The sequence below is a fragment of the Maylandia zebra genome, linkage group LG14 (assembly GCF_041146795.1).
Source record: "Maylandia zebra isolate NMK-2024a linkage group LG14, Mzebra_GT3a, whole genome shotgun sequence".
NCBI lineage: Eukaryota > Metazoa > Chordata > Actinopteri > Cichliformes > Cichlidae > Maylandia > Maylandia zebra.
The window spans coordinates 34,533,773-34,550,503 of record NC_135180.1 but is presented as its reverse complement, the minus strand read 5'-3'; the positions used below and the strand labels follow the sequence as shown (position 1 = coordinate 34,550,503).

Below are 16,731 nucleotides of genomic sequence, written 5' to 3'. Positions count from 1 at the left end.
AGAAGTGGTTTTTTGATTGAACATCAGCTATTAAAAGCATAAATGCTTCTGTATTCATGCCTTCATCAAAAGATTAATACTGAAAAATTAAACTGAGTGAAATATCTAAGACTGGAAAATGCAGTCTTTTCTGGTGAGCTTGTACTTTGGATACTAATGGACAGGTATGACTTTCAAATATTTACCAGACCAATAACATGTGTGAGATACTGTAAGATTAGATCAAATACTTTCCTCTGAAAACAAAGTATTATTGCTTAAAATTCTTTAGAGTACAGCAATCAAAAGTAGATTATCCTGTGGAGAAACTGATAGACTAGACAGAAGTCCACAAAAACATAAAAAAAAGAAACTGGTAAACTAAACCAATATAGATCTAAAGGAACCACAAAGATGTTCAATGTAAAGCATAAAAATATCCAGATTGTAATTGATTGATAAGATAAGATAAGATAAGGTAAGATAACCTTTATTAGTCCCACACGTGGGAAATTTGTTTTGTCACAGCAGGAAGTGGACAGTGCAAAAGTTATGAGGCAAAAATTAGAATACAATAAGAATAAATACAGTACACAACTGTACAGAATAGAATAAAATAAAATACTATATACAGTAGAATAAAATAAAATAAATATACAATAAGATAAAAATAGAATACAAATACTATATACAACTGAGTAAAAATACAACGATGACAGAAAGGATTATTGCACTTAGTATTATTGCATATGTATGGATGTGTGTGCTTGATCAGTTAAAGTCTTTATTATGGAGTCTGACAGCAGTGGGGAGGAAAGACCTGCGAAATCTCTCCGTCCCACACCGTGGGTGCCGCAGTCTCCCACTGAAGGAGCTGCTCAGTGCTGTCACAGTCTGCTGCATGGGGTGGGAGATGTTGTCCATCAGGGATGACAGCTTAGCCGCCGTTCTCCTGTCACTCACCACCTCCACTGGGTCCAGAGGGCATCCTAGAACAGAGCTGGCCCTTCGGATCACCCTGTTCAGTCAGATCAAGTCAATTACAATCTAATTGAGCTGCAGTGAGTTCCTTTTGTTGGCTCCATGAGGGCAATGACTGGCAACTGACCATTCACCTTTTATGTAGTGACTTTTATGATTCATTTGACCCTGATGTTTCTCACTCTAACTAATGCTCATTTTGTGAAATTGTTAAGACTTGATATACAGCAGCGACTCTTCTGATCAATAGTGGCTCTTACTCTGCATTTAATCTTTAGTTGTTATTAATCACTGGCTCTGTTCCACAGTTTGTCATCCTCCCCTCATCTCCAACCAGTCAAGGCAGATGCCCACCCCTCCCTGAGCCTGGTTCTACTTGAGGTTTCTCTTCTGTTGTTGCCAAATTGCTTGCTCGTAAGGTTCATCTGATTGTTGGTGTTTTCTCTGTATTATTGTGGGGTCTTGAACTTGAACTGTTGTGATTTAGCGCTAGATAAAGAGAAACTTTTGCAGAGGAGAAAGCAATAAGGTGAATACACCTTTCACGAACTTTTGCCATTATCTGAAAGAATCTGCTGCAGACTAAAACCCCGTGTCAGACTGTCATTTGCTCTTGGCTTTGCATTATACACCAAAAAGATTGTGGAGGTCACAGACAACTGTTTTGTCGGAGCTTGAAGTTTTTGTATTTCTTAGTGAATAATCACTGAGCCAGCCTCTTAATAGTTCAGTACACCTCTCAAAGCAGTACAGAGGAAGAAGAAATCAGTGTATGCATCAGGATTTAAGGAATGTTTTCAGTAGTACCTATTCAGATATGAGATTTTCAGAAAAAAAAAAAGGTCCTGTACAACTGGAAAAATAGATGTATTTACACATGATTATTGATATGGCAAAAACTGGAAAGAGTCGGGGACCTTCACAAACAGAGATGTTACCTAAAACCATTTAAGAAAACAATTTTACAGAGGAGTTAAAAGTAAGAATCCACAGCACACGACGTAACTGTGTTTTGAAGAAATCTTTACACAGACCCAGCCAGCCATTACTTATTTTAATTAAAGCTTTACACATGAACCACTGCATCATGTTCCTGTAACGACTAACTGCATAAACTTTAAATAAAAGGTGTGATTCACAATAATCACAATAAGTTTAGTGAAAGGCAGTGAAACCAATAAAGTTAATGCCTAAAGATAAAAATTTCATTAGCCACAAACCTTTGAATGGTTTTGTTAAATATACTGCTGTAGTAGGGCTGGGCGATATGACCCAAAATTCATATCTCGATATTTTTTAGCTGGATGGCGATATAAGATATATATCTCGATTTTTTTTTTTAAGACATAAAGTAAGAACAAAAAGAGAGTTCTTAGTCAAAGCTGTGTCCCAGATGTCACACAGGCACTTTTATTAACATACAGCACAGATGTACACGAAAAATTACTCAAAATTAAATTATGAGCATTCATTAAATAATAATGCTCCATAAATAAAAGAAAACAAGGTTGTTTTTGTGCTAAACAAAGAGCTCACAATTGTGCAGTCAAAATGTAAACTAAAAGACGCTGAGCGTAATAACAAAGACAGACAGATTTCACAGCTGCTCTGTTCCCAAGTTTTACTGTGTGACTGATAGCCTGGAGTTTGAAATCCGCTTCATAACCACCTCTCTTACAGGTGCCATTTATGGTCCTTATACACACACAATACGGTAATATTACGTTGATGCACAGTACGTATCACTCCGCGAAGCTCCTCGGTAGCCGTAATGCGCCGACAATCTATCAAGCGGTGCAGCTCCGTAGTTTACCAAAGTCGTACTCAAACATTTTTGACAGATTGCTGAGCGCCGTGTACCACATAAAATCGGTTCGCGGCCATCAAGCACAACCAGAATTCATACATAAGGCGCGCTATCAACTTTTGAGAGAATGAAAGGATTTTAGGGTTAGCGCTGTTAGCTCGTTAGCATGTTTAGCTCGTTAGCACGTTGACGCCGTCCAGCCCCACGCATGGGGCGATGCGCAGTAATTCGTTAACGGAGATTTGCCGTGTCCGTCTTGTCGCTGCACGTGAAGCGATGGGGGAGGAGGGGGAGTTGTCTTCAGTGAAGGCGAGGCGGAGTAACGTTGCGTAGAGACAAAAGTGGACGAAAGAGAGGCAAACTTGCGGCTCCACAACTATAATTATAACGTAACATAGACTATATCGATATAAAGGATATTGTCACATCTTATATCTCGTATAAAAATATATCGATATGTTTTAAAAACTCGATATATCGCCCAGCTCTATGCTGTAGGTCATCTTCACAGCATAAAGCACACCTGAACAGTATTTTATAAGTTCTTATAAGCTTGAAGAAAATGAGCTGAAAGACCCTGTTTTACACAGTTCCTTCGGTATGATATATTGTTGTCAACATGTATTTCACAGTTTTCATTTTTCAGTTGTTGTTCCTTTAGCGGTCTCCTCATCTGCCTCCATCTCAGCCTCTCCCATCATCCTCCTCTATCACACCAATCCTCTGCTTGTCCTCTTTCACTACATTCAAAAATGTTCTCTGTGGTTTTCCTCTTTTCTTCATGACTGGCAGCTTCATATTTAACATCCTTTGCCCACTATATCCACTCTCTCTCCTCTGCCCATTACAATGCTCAATCCTAATCCTGTCCATAATGGTCACTCCCAATGGAAATCTTAATATCTTCAGCTCTGCCACCTCCAGTTTGGTGCCCCTACTTTTTGCTAGTGCCACCATCTGCAAACCATCATACAACTCACTAAAAACTCAGATAACCACAGTAGATGAATCTGCATTGTTGATTTTTTATGTCATATGCCTTTCCTGAAACAACACTCCCAGGGATCTATGTCTCCTCTCATTCTCAAACGGAGGATCTTTTGCTTTTAGGCAAATACATTAACCACTGCACCACTAAGCACTGTAACTAAAGCTGTGAAAATCATCTCTTTCACTCTTGGTACAATCCACTATTTAAATACTGTACTGTGACTCTTCTTTTCTGAGTCTGCTTTTGTTATCTTTTAGATTCTTTGTTAAGTAAGACCCAAAGAAAAAGCCCCAAGTACTAATTTGTCTGTTAGAAATAATCTATTTGGCTTCAAACTCTGGAAGTTTGAAGACATGACATGTCCAGGGAAGTAAAAATAGTTGATGCTTCACCATTTCACAGAGCCAGATTTAAAAAAAACAAAGACAAAACACAAATCTGACAGATGAGGTAAAACTTCTTAATCCAATAAAAAAATCATTTTCACCTAAGAAAGAATTGGTTGTCAAATGAAACAAACAGTTTCATTTCTCTGTTGGAGAATTTACTCCACTCCTCAGAGAGAGGCTACCCAAACAGCAGTTTTACAACTGATCTCTTTCTCGCACCGGTCCACCCATTTCAAGACTGCCATTCACATTTATTCTAGTCAATCTACTGAGGAGCTGTAGGGGATCTGTGAATCCAGTTGTGAGCTGCAGCCATTTCTACACTAATCCAACCTCATATGTCTTCTAAGACTGATTGAAAATTCACTGCACCAAAAAAAAAGTTAACACAGAGTGTAAAATTTCTTTGGGTTGGGTTTGAAAAGACAGAAATTGGGTGGCTGAGGGCAAACACAGTGGGAGCGCTGTACAAAATTGATGGGAGACCTTGGAGTTATCAGCCTTGCCCGGAGGCCTGCTGAATAAAGATCAACCATTCAGGACTCTGTATAAATCATCAGGAAGGGGCCTGGGCAGGAGGAGTGTGCAGCAGGAAGAGATGGGGAAAGATCTTTGAGATATATGGTAGAAGATATTGTACTATGTGGGAGAGATGGAGCAAAAATAATAAGAGTCCCTCACCTGTTCAAATAATCTATGTCTCTTACCTTTAATGGAAATCATAAATGTTGGTCATTGAGGCCTCACTCACGCTGTGCAACATATCCCTGTGCACTTTTCACCAAATTTATCTCAATACACTTACATGCTGGCCTGGCTCTTCTCTTTCTGTGTCTCTTTTGCTCTCAGTAATCCATTTCCTTTCAGGCCAAGTGAGAGACTGTGGCAGAGTAAATGGTATTGATGCTGGACTAAGATGATAAATTAGGCACTGGGCAATTGGATAGAGGATGGTAAACTGTACAGGCAGAATGTGTTGTGCCACATAAGATGATGAACTAGTTATTAGTGGGTCAGTAATAAAGGTCTTGTTGCTGGTGATGGTGGACATGCACATAAGCATACAATTCATCATTCTTAAAGAGCCACAATTCATCTTAATTAATGGATGCTATACGTACACACATACAGACTCAATGAACACTGAAGCTGTTCTGAAGGCTCATTTTTAACAACTGTTGAAAAAAAATTGTTGTAATATACCACTGGGAAGGTAATTAAGTTGATTTTTTTCAGGTTTCCAGATGTTTCTGATCATAACTATGGTAACAATGTCATAAATTTTCCCACTTCAGTATGTTCCTAGTCTGCTACCCGTAATCTCTCAAAAAACTCTTAAACCTAGCATTTTGTCCTCATCCTATCCACAAACCTTTGGACTTTTAGACTGAAGCATGTTTGTTAAGCCATTTATCACTGACCTATGAATTTATTCATGAGGAAAGAATGGCACCTAACTCAAGGGTTAACTAGTATTGTGTCTACAGATAACAGACAACTCGGGAAAGAACCAATTTAAAATACATAAACACCTAAGATAATTTCGTTTGATAATAAAATTGTATTTTTTGCTGAAACAAGGTGATTTCCAAAAACCTAAAACTTGGCATATCTTGGCATGCTGTGCAGTGTGTCCTTAAAGATAAAATGAGGAAACTGGACAAATAAAGGACAAAAGAAAAAGAGAGTTCAGTCTTGAAGAATAAAGGTGGTCATACCAAATACTATTATTTTAATAGTATTTGGTATAGTACATGCAGACATAATATTTCCATGTCTGCATGTGTTTCAGTAAATCACTGCAACTCTTTCCCAATTTTCCTACCAAAATATAAAGAAACAAGGGGTGGTTTAAGACTGTTGGAAAGTACTGTAAATCTTAAAAAAAAAAAGGACAAGTTAAGATTATTATAACTACTAAAGCCATTCACAGGCCCAAGCAACCCCACCGGTCAGCAGTAAAAGCCAATTTGAGAGCTAGCGATATGATGACAAAGGAATTCACTCTATCATACTGTCATTAATCCATCCTGGGATGTACTAATTACTGGACCCATGATGCTGAAGTTGATAGCTTGCCCAGAGCTGCCAGTAGCCAGAGAAGTTTATCTGTTCAGTAAGGGACAATATACTCTTCATTGTGGAAACAGGGAAGAGGAGGACAGAGAGATAAGAGGGTGACAGAGAAAGATAATTAAGGAAGAAAAGACACAAAAGCCTTTATAACATGAAGGAGAGTTCACCCTGAGAGTGACCTGTGCAAGAGAGACAGCTTAAATTATTAACTGTCAAGATGAGGCAGAGATTTCACTGTGATTTTCAGTGATCTGAAGGTCAGACTTTGAGAGACCAAAATTGTATAAAGACTGATAGATATATAATTACATATGTACAACTGAATATTGGACAAATGCTAGGGCAAATGTGGGCATTGAATAAAGCAATAAAGTACCGCTGTTTCCGCTACCACATAAAATGTGGCTGTATTTGTGAGGAAGTAAGCCAAAATTAGTGCTGTAGAAGTTATGACTTTCCAATATATTATTAAAAATATTGCTTAAATGTGATCAATAACAAAGAATTGTGTAAAATATCTTTAATAATTTGTCATCTATGTTTTCAAATTAGTTTTGTCTTTATGTACCTTTGTACTTTATGGTAATCACTGTGCAGATACACTGATGACAAGGAAACAGCAAGTTGTACTATTTACAGCACAGGTGTGTATGTGATGGTCTCAAGTCCGTCAAGACAAAGCGGTTTGCTTATCATGCATCACATTTTAATTAAAGCCCTAATGCATTTACATACAGTATATCAGTTGGTATCAATCCAACTGCTAGTCACTTCAAATGTTAGCTTCCAAGTTGAGATAAGGTCTCTGGATGCGGCATCGCTGTTAGTCTCCTGTACCAGAGGATGTGGTCTTTTATTGGCTGACGTTTTTACACACTCCAGAGAACAGGCAAAACTGTTAATGTGGGTTTGTAGTTTGCCTTCATTAAAGAAAGGCATATAAGAAAAGACAAGCCAAAAATATTTCAAGGTCTGACGTCCCATATTTGGTGGTTTCCTCTCCACTACAATGCTCCCCACTATCTTGTTAGTGTTCTGCCTCTTCAATATAATAAAATGGCATGTAGTGTTGGGTCAATACAGAGTCCTGTGAGAGAATGTCAATAATAAACTGTCTCAATAGACAACTTGGATTGAAAAAGGAGCACATCATAAACTCGATCAAGCAAAGACTTGCTTGAAGCACCACGCCGATTACTTGAGAGCAATAAAACACAGCAAGCAAAGCAAACTTAGTAGTACATAAAAGAACTGGGGGAGATACAGATGGGGATCCATTAATTACCACACAGGCGGTTGAATTTTTGCACACATGGCAAATTAAGTCCTTTTTCTTCTACAGCACCTACAAATCAAGCTATAAAGGTATGTCACTACACAACTTTAGTAGAAATAAAGATCAGGTAAAAGGATGAATTGGTAACAAACAACTACAACTCACTATAAAGAATAAATTGGAATACTTCTATGGCTTAACGTGTGAGTATCTAGACAGGTAACTCAGTACATATGCCCAACCCTGCTAATCCCCAGCAGCTCTGTAAAAGACTACATTTAAAAAAGTCTAAGTACCAAAGTTGCATGTCATAGTTGAGACATCAAGTATTCTTTACAAGACTGAAGTCTTCCAATGTTATGGTAATTTTTCAATGCTCCCTTGGAAACGCTTGACAAGCCCGACATTAATGCTCTTAACCAATCCTTGCCATGCAGCCAGTTTCTAAAAGAGTCAGATTATAAGCTCAGAGCAAGACATGTTTAGAAATGATTTTTAACCTGTTGACCATTTCCATATGGCAACTTACTTCAATAGAATCTAGCTAGACACACAAAAAGAAAGCTCTAAAAGGTTCAGTTTAGGTGAAAGATAGCTTATCCTACCAAGTTCTGTGCCAGAACCTGAGAGAAGTTTTGTCTTCCCAACCTGTCATCTAAATACAGAAAAAAGTTGATTTACCATGAAAGGATACATGTTGTATTTGGAAATGATAAAAGACACAGTAGAACTACAGTGATTGATTTTGCTATGTTGAACAATACTTAAAAAAATTTGAAACAATATGTGCTTTAAAGTTACATAAAAGATCAAGGCTAAAGACATTTAAACTGAACATGTAGAACGCACTTGTGCCTTTTATATACTAACATGTTTGAATAACAATACTGTGAATGCTTTTCAAGCATTCACACTAACTAATGGGATGACATCCAGACAGTGCTACAATGTCTGGTGTGAACAGCAAAATGAAAAGACTGCTCAGGTCAACAACAATCTTACTTGTGGTCCTGCATAGATTGCTTATAACAAATTCTGTTGTGTGTGTCTGTGTGTCGTTGCACATTCAGCAACATGATGCAACATCAGAAGAGCAGAACATGAATGGGGAGAGGAGATGATTGCTGCTGAGTTCTGCAAAGCGTCATCTCACTTTCTCTCTGTGGAGTTTGCAGAAGTCAAGACTGTGAACCGAGATAGCAAAACAGGCACATTTCTACGGTCTTTTTAAGTGTCAGCAGTCTGCTCAAATATGCTATGGTGGGCTACAGAACACCTCAGTAAGCAGGAGCAGAATTACAGCAAACTATAGTCTAGAGCAGGGACATATAGTGAACAGGGCAAATCTTTGTGAGCATGGAGCAACAGTGAGCATGGAGTTAATGCAGGTGGGCAGAACAAGTGATTTAAAATAAATAAATTTTCGCTTTGTAACTTAGATTAAAATTGCCATTAAATGTGTATAATGCAAAGGGAATGAACTAATAAACAAAACCTAGGAATTTCATTTTCTGAAAACACACAGAAGACAAACCCTCATCTTTAACAATGCTCTTGATTAAGACTTTTAACCCCCAAATGCTCCTGGCTGGCTGATAGATAACATTGTGCTTGTACAACTCAGCTCCCAGGTATGATTCAGTGTAATTGTGGGCAGCCTAGTACTAAAAAAACCCTAAACTTCACTTCAGTAAACCTAGCCTGCGTGAACGAAGGTTAAAGAAAGTAATAGCTACAGTAACTGTGAGCAGTGAGATCCCAGCGGACACTGTGTCATAGTTGGACTCCTAAACTGTACTTTGGATTATGAATGAGAGGATGTGTGGAAGCATTGCCATGTGAGGCTCCGTGCAGACAGAGGCTCACGGTGAATATTAATTTTGACTTTGGAAACCTTGCACCTCTTCTTCTGCCTTTATATCAGGACACTGAAGATAAGGGACAAGTAATGGTGCACATGTAAGATGTGTCATGATGATGTGTCATTTATGTGTAAATGGATAAGGAAAGAAGTAAATGGTAAATGGCCTGTATTTATATAGCGCTTTACTAGTCCCTAAGGACCCCAAAGCGCTTTACATATCCAGTCATCCACCCATTCACACACACATTCACACACTGGTGATGGCAAGCTACATTGTAGCCACAGCCACCCTGGGGCGCACTGACAGAGGCGAGGCTGCCGGACACTGGCGCCACCATGCCCTCTGACCACCACCAGAGTAGAGCAAAACACTTCAGACCAATCAGATCACACCTCCACACTCAAGTTAGAGTAGAATCAACACAAGTAATACTCAACTTTGGTTTACTTTTTTAAAAATCTCTGTTTGACATAGTGTTTCTGTTGGCTTACTATTATAAGGAATATAAACTGTTTATAGTGTTATATTTCTCTTATGTTTCTCTTTTCTCTCTACATTATTTTTATATAGAAAGAATTAATTTAGTTAATTAATTAATCAACTAAAATTGCACAAGTCACAAAATCCTGTGTTTTGTCACTAAACCTGCCTCATTTGTCTATGTCTATATGTATGTACTTTTATAATTGACAGACCCTAAAAGAAATAATGACATCACAGTAGACGTGACAGAAGATGTGAATAAAGAAGTGAATATTTACATTTATGGTGTCTTTGCATGACAGAATAATCATAAGGCATATAGTGCTTTAATAAGATTTGTGTTTTTTGGGGAATATGGAAGAAAAAGAATTGGGAATTAAATAAACCTGCACTACAAGCGTGTGTTGACAGATCTTAAGACGCAATCTGACACAATAATTACAATTTAATGATATAACACTGACAATTAAGAACTTTCCAGTGGGACATCCCCTAATTAAAATGTCTGGACACTCCAGTCCGGAGGTTAGCAACCTCCAACCACAGGTTATAATTTGGATTAACTGTAATCCTGCTCTTTTTCTCCCATTGTTTGGTAGGAGGAGCTAAAATAGCTTGTTTGATGTTGAAGGTTGCTGATGCCTACCCCAGTAAAACCAAAAAATGTATATTATTATAGATAGATTCTATGTTTTATTTGGGAATAGAATGGTGTGTATGTGTGAGTTTGGTGATGGAGTTTTTATTATGGATGAATTATGATTTTTTTATTAATTATTATGTCTTTTTTTATGTTTTATGGACAACAGATGGAAATTAGCCCTTGGCTATAATCTGGTATGTTTACATTCATGTAATTTTTTTACATTTATGTTCATTAACATGCACTGTCCTAAATAAATAAATTAAATTAGAGCATAGAGCTGTCAAAAACTCTAAATTCATAGTTGTAGATTAACAATTGAGACAACGACTTTTTCAACATACTTCCACAAAAGCCTTCCTGTCAGGCAGGGGGCTTGTTTAATGTTAAGCATTCTCCAAACCTTTTCACCACTACAGGTGAGAAGAGCAATCTAGAAACTTTTTGTCTTCACTGACAGAAAAACCCCTTCCTGTTAGTGTCTTTCTGACATGAACGGGAAAAAGACATCCAAGATGGGGCTCTATCACCAACACTACTTGATGTGGTGCACTTCATAATGAGCTCAAACTCTTTCACATTTTTCACTATGACAGCTGTAGCTCAGATTGCCACCAGGTGTCCCCTCCCACACTATTAATACCATATCCGCCAAATGACCGAGGATAAGGTCAGTGAATGTGGTACACAGCACACCAGTTCAGTGAATTTATCCAATATATGTAGTAACAGGAACGGCACAAATGTTTTACACACTTCAGGCAATTAGGCAATCATGCTACACCACAATGATATATACATGAAAATACATGCTGAGATACGTAATGTTGTTAAATCCTACCTTGACCTCAATGAAGTCTGGCTGGCCCAATGCTATGAGCTCTGAGTAAGCCTGCATCTCCTCCACATTCCAGGATTTGACCAGCGTCAGTCTGTACACCGTCCTCTGTTTCTGTGGATGAATAAACAGATTTTTGGGAGTGATGTAAGAAGTCATAAGGTGTGGGAATAGCTATGATATCCAATAAAGAGATGCCATATGTATCAATCTTTTAGTTTACATTTCATCAGTAAGAACTTATAAACTTAAGTTCTTAGTGCTACTCAAAAGATTCTGAAGTGACAATATATCTGCAAGACACTGACATATAGATTACAGAACACTGAAGGAAAAACTTCATTTTTAATTCGGTTTCTAAACCACAGTTACCTTTGTGACTTGTGTATTATATAGAATATTCGTTCAAATTAGAAAGGACAAGCATGCATTATTTTCCTCTGGCACACATTGGTATACAAAGCTGATGAGTCATTTATAACTTTTGAACTTAACCACTTCGTTTTTTTTTTTTTTTTCAAATCACTTCCAGTGACAGTATGTCATCACCAACATCTGTTCACTGGAGGCAACACAGCTGCTCACAGATGTCAGCTGCCGTATTTCCTCCTAAATCAGTTAGCAAATGGTTGCTAACCCTCTGTTACAAAAGAGCTGCATGTTATATTATTTACTGTGTAACACTTTTTCAAATTCAATACTTTGCACTACAGACACAACACACAAAAATCTCCACAATACACTGGGACTCCAGCAGCACTGTAAGCCAGTGAATAGTGGAGGGAATTGTGGACTGCATGTGGACTTTTAATGAATAAAAAGCTGCCAGCACCTTCAGTTGTTCGGCTTCAGTAAGCATAAGCTATGTGAGCAGAGGAGATAGAAATATAAAAAGAAAACAACCGTGAGGCACACTACACAAATGAAATGATGTTTCGGGTAAACATCTTAAAATTTTAGAACTTTTTTTTTTTCCCTTTCAAGGATGAAGTAAGAGAATGACACAGTTCTAGCTGCCACAAAAGACCATGTAGCTCTAGAATTGAGAACCCTAGGCTTTGTACATTCAATAAGCAGGAGTGTGGAGAGTGTAACCCTAAACGGAGCTGTTTGTTATGAAAATATTAACATGAACAAAGTAAGTTAAATTATTTAAAAATATTAGAATGAAAAGTACAGAAATTTGTGTTTGGCTGACAATTGATTGTTGTAACAATACTTCTTGGTAATATATGCCTGAAAAGCTTGTTTATTTCCCCTTAAATGGTGGCAAATTTGTAAGGAAAATGCATTTGCAGGTTGAGCAGCATTTGTTTATATTGTCATTTGTGTCATGGTTCTGGGTCTTTGATACAGGTTTATGAGTTTGCTTAGTCTTTTGGTCACTTCTTGCAGGTTAATGAGATGCTAATGTTCAGTTTGGAGAGCCTCCGAGTTATGTAATGTTTCTAGTTCTTAGTTCTTTTTTAAAAATTTCGTTCCCTTTCGTGTCCAGTTTGTCTTTGTCTCTCCTTGCTGTCTCCTCCAATGTGTCCCTAGTGTGTAGCCCATCATGTCGATCTATTAATGTCAAGTTCGATGTCATTCTCTTTCTCTCTGTCCCTTGCTCTCGCTCTGTTTAGTCAGTCGTGTCTCAGCGCTGTTCCCCTATCTCGTTAGTTAGATTATTGTTCAGCTGTGTTCCCCAGGTGTTTCCTCTCCGCCCCGATTCCCTCATGTGTATATATCGTCTGTGTCTCTTTGTTTTCTTTGTTCAGCGCCTCCAGTCTTTGTTTCCATGAGTGACTGCCAGTTACTTAGTAGGATTTATTTCCAGAAATAAAGCAGTTCAGTTCAGTCAAGCCTGAGAGTCCTGCATTTGGGTCCCAACCTGCCTGCCACACTCGGGTATATGTATTCATATAAGGCTTCAGTGAAGGGTAAGGATCTGGCCACATTATTATGGCCCTGGACAGAGTTGTTATGACTGCTCACTGCAATTGTAAAACAGCGGGTCACAAGTCCACATGTATGGAGGACCCATTTTACAGCTTACAGCACTTTAGGAAAAGCATCTGCTGTAAAGATGTTGGGGCCTGAAACCACAGGACACCTTATAAAGTCCATGCCTCTGTGGATTAGACCTATCTCAGCAGTCCAAAGGGTACCTACACAATACTGGGCAGGCTTAAATGTTACAATTATAAACAGCTTTGAACCGAAATACGGGATAAGAATACCTGATCTGTATCTCATGAGTCGGCCATTTTTCCCAGGTAAGTAAAACAGGAAATATAGAATCACAGTTCAGTGGTGTAGATACAGTAGAAACTGAATTGTTGTCAATATGACAGAGAGGAAGAGAAGCAAGGAAAGCCAAGAGATTGTAAGAACAGATGATATGACAAATGGTTGGTACAAAGACTCAAGCAAATAACATCGAGAAAAGAAAGTGGCACTCTTTCCCTCATTTCCTCTCCATCTTCCTCTTGCACTCGAAGGTTATCTCTAACACTAGGTCCTTTCAGCCCAATAGGGAAGGGGATAATTGGCCAGTGGAAGCAGGGAGGTGAGGTATTTCAAGCTGTCTCTATTCCAAATCCAACACGAAGGCACAACTCTATCAATCCCAAGTGCACTGGCAGGGAGGCCAAGTGGGGGAGAGGAGGAGAGCTGTCAAACAGAGAGCATAAAGGATAAGCGCTCAAGAGGATGGAGAGAGAGCCCACCGTGAAATGAAGACTTACGAACAGGGAGGTGAATGGGATGGGAGGGGGATTGGCAACAGAAAGGTTATTTCTGGACACTGCACACAGACATGCTGTAGTATTACAGTCAGATGTGCATATGCAAACACAGAAGTACAGGTACAACATCCATATTGAACTGAATCACATGACCTCTAATGCTAAATAAACATCTGTGTTCATGTACTTTGTCCTGAACCATCAACCTTCCAATTAGTAGATGACCTGCTCTACCTCCTGAGCTCCAGCCAACCCTTTGGACACACACACTACAATTCAAACTATTAAAAACAAACAATATGCAACATTCTCATGCCCCCCAGAATGGCACGGCATACATAATTGCAAGGTCTGCAGATTTGACTTTTGCTGACATTTATGCAAAACAGATTGTGCGCATTAGATGTCATCGCTAGTATCGCTAATATGCAATATGCAAATGAAAATGCTTAGCCAAGAAAAACTGATATCAGATATTTCTGACAACTTCAGAAATAATTGTATTGATTGATGCCTCATCCGACTATCAGACAATGGAGCAATATTTACAATAATGAGATTGCAGGCAGAAATCAGTAAATATGCCACAGGGTAAAATTGTGTGTGCACGTGTGTGTACATCTCATATGTGCAGTTACAGCACGTTCATATTTTCCTGCTGTGGTCAGGTTAAACTGGTGATATAGATCCAAATAGAGTGTGATGATCACTTGTAGTTTGCTTCACGCCAAGCACTGAAAAACACCTCAAGCTGGGCAGCATTAATGAATAAGTCCCAGTATTAAAGGATTAAACATGAGGACACAGGCTCATCACAGATACAGCTGAGAAAGTATTTTTCAAATTTGTATGTTATGTTGCTGCTCCATAATAAATACGTTTTGATTTTTTTTGTAAATGTATTTATAATTCTAACCTGAAATATGTATATAATATTTTATATCAAAGCAAAAAACAAAAGTTTCACAGAAACTGCCTGCAATGCTAAGACACAGCTCCGTGTTGGGAATAAAAAAAAATAGTGGCAGAGAATAAACCATGGTAAGAGAGCTGATGACCACTAAGCTTCAGAGATCCAATTTGGAAATGAAAAAGCTCCAGGAAAACAATCATAACCACACCTTTACAGTACATTGATCTGACTTTCATGGTAGAGTGGGCAGACAGAAACCTGTATACAATATATAAGGGGCTATAATGGGCAAATACTGGCAAATATAAGCATGTTATGGTATCAATGAGATGTCGTAGGGCATCTCATTGAAAAAATAAGAAGTGTGTTGCAAAGCTCACTCCACGCCCTTTCATATGATATATTACTCAATGTGGTTTCTTGAATTTGAAGGTCAAGTTTGATCTTGGATACTAACAATGGAGGGGTCAAGGTCAAATGTTTAACCAGCCTAAGTACTCAAGACCTAGTGTAGTTTTAAGACTATCCATAAAAACTGTGGGTAATATATTTGGTGTGACCTTGACCATGATGCCATTGTCACCAAAATTAGATCAGCTCGAGCTACTATTGGGATCAGAATCAGAATCAGAATCAGAAACTTTATTGTCATTGTCACGAGAACAACGAAATGAAGAATGGTCATACCATCACACAAAATTTGGAAATGATATCATGAAAACTGCATGAAAACAAACAGACAAACAAATTGAACCGATTATATACTCCCTTCCTTTTGGGGGGAGAAGGAGTGATTGCTCATGTCTTCTGTACAGTAATTTAATTATAAGTTAATATACTATACAAGTTTAAAAAAACAAACAAACAACATAAATAATTCAGTGTTAGCTGAAGGAGGGTTGACATTACCAAAATGCTGCAACATAAAATGTGAAGAAAAAAAAAGTATCTACATACTTATTGAACAGGTTTTATTTGCAATAGAGACACTGCAGACTTTATCCTTCTCAAGGTCATTTGGTGGTTAATAGACCCATTTATTTATTTGGGGGGGGAAGCAGCCAGGTAGCAAGGTGGAGGTTGTGATAATGGATTTTCCCTCTTCTTGGAATGACAAAAACTTCTAAAAGTCTATTGAAAGCACTTTAAACCTGCTGAAATGAATCTATGAGCACAGATCACAAAGACAAGTCGATAAGGTCACTGTCACCACAATAAGAATGAAAACATAGGTCTCTGTTTCTCTTAAAGTTGCAAAAAGAACAGGCAGAATAGCAAGGCGACATTTCACACTTGAATAGCTGCTCCCTGTCATTTGTTGGGATCTCAGTGTCAATATATGGAAATGGGTAAACAGAGAAGACCCCTCCTTCTGAGGTTTCTACAAAGGTCGATCAAGTTAAGCAGTATTAGTCAAAGACTGCTGCTGTAAGCTGTTATGACCTGGGAAAAAAACATATCAGCAACTATTTTATAGGCACTAAATTAATCATATTTACAGTAACATTCAGGTTAGTGAAATTCTGTAGGCTTTAACAGCAGCATAACATCCACACATTAAAACTTTAATTGTGACTGACACAGTATAAAACTGATAATTATCACATCTGCGTTGCAGGTTTAAGAATGACTTCTTTCGTTCTTTTCAATTAAAATATGGTATTAAAATACTACATTGCCACTGCTAATTTTTGCTATATTTTTTATGTAACCCAGGACAGTTATGTGGTTTGGCTCTGGGCCAAGATTTTTAGGACAGGAATA

The 16,731-nt window shown here is 38.1% G+C and overlaps 1 protein-coding gene across 1 annotated transcript in view; it reads right to left on the bottom strand.

Annotated features, from left to right (window-relative positions):
• Positions 1-16,731, bottom strand: part of tyw1 (tRNA-yW synthesizing protein 1 homolog (S. cerevisiae)) — a 56,246-nt gene that overhangs the window by 9,434 nt on the left and 30,081 nt on the right. Inside the window, exon 14 of the mRNA XM_004569582.6 lies at positions 11,332-11,442. Within this exon, the coding sequence (XP_004569639.2) occupies positions 11,332-11,442 (111 nt within the window). The remainder of the gene's footprint in view (positions 1-11,331; positions 11,443-16,731) is intronic.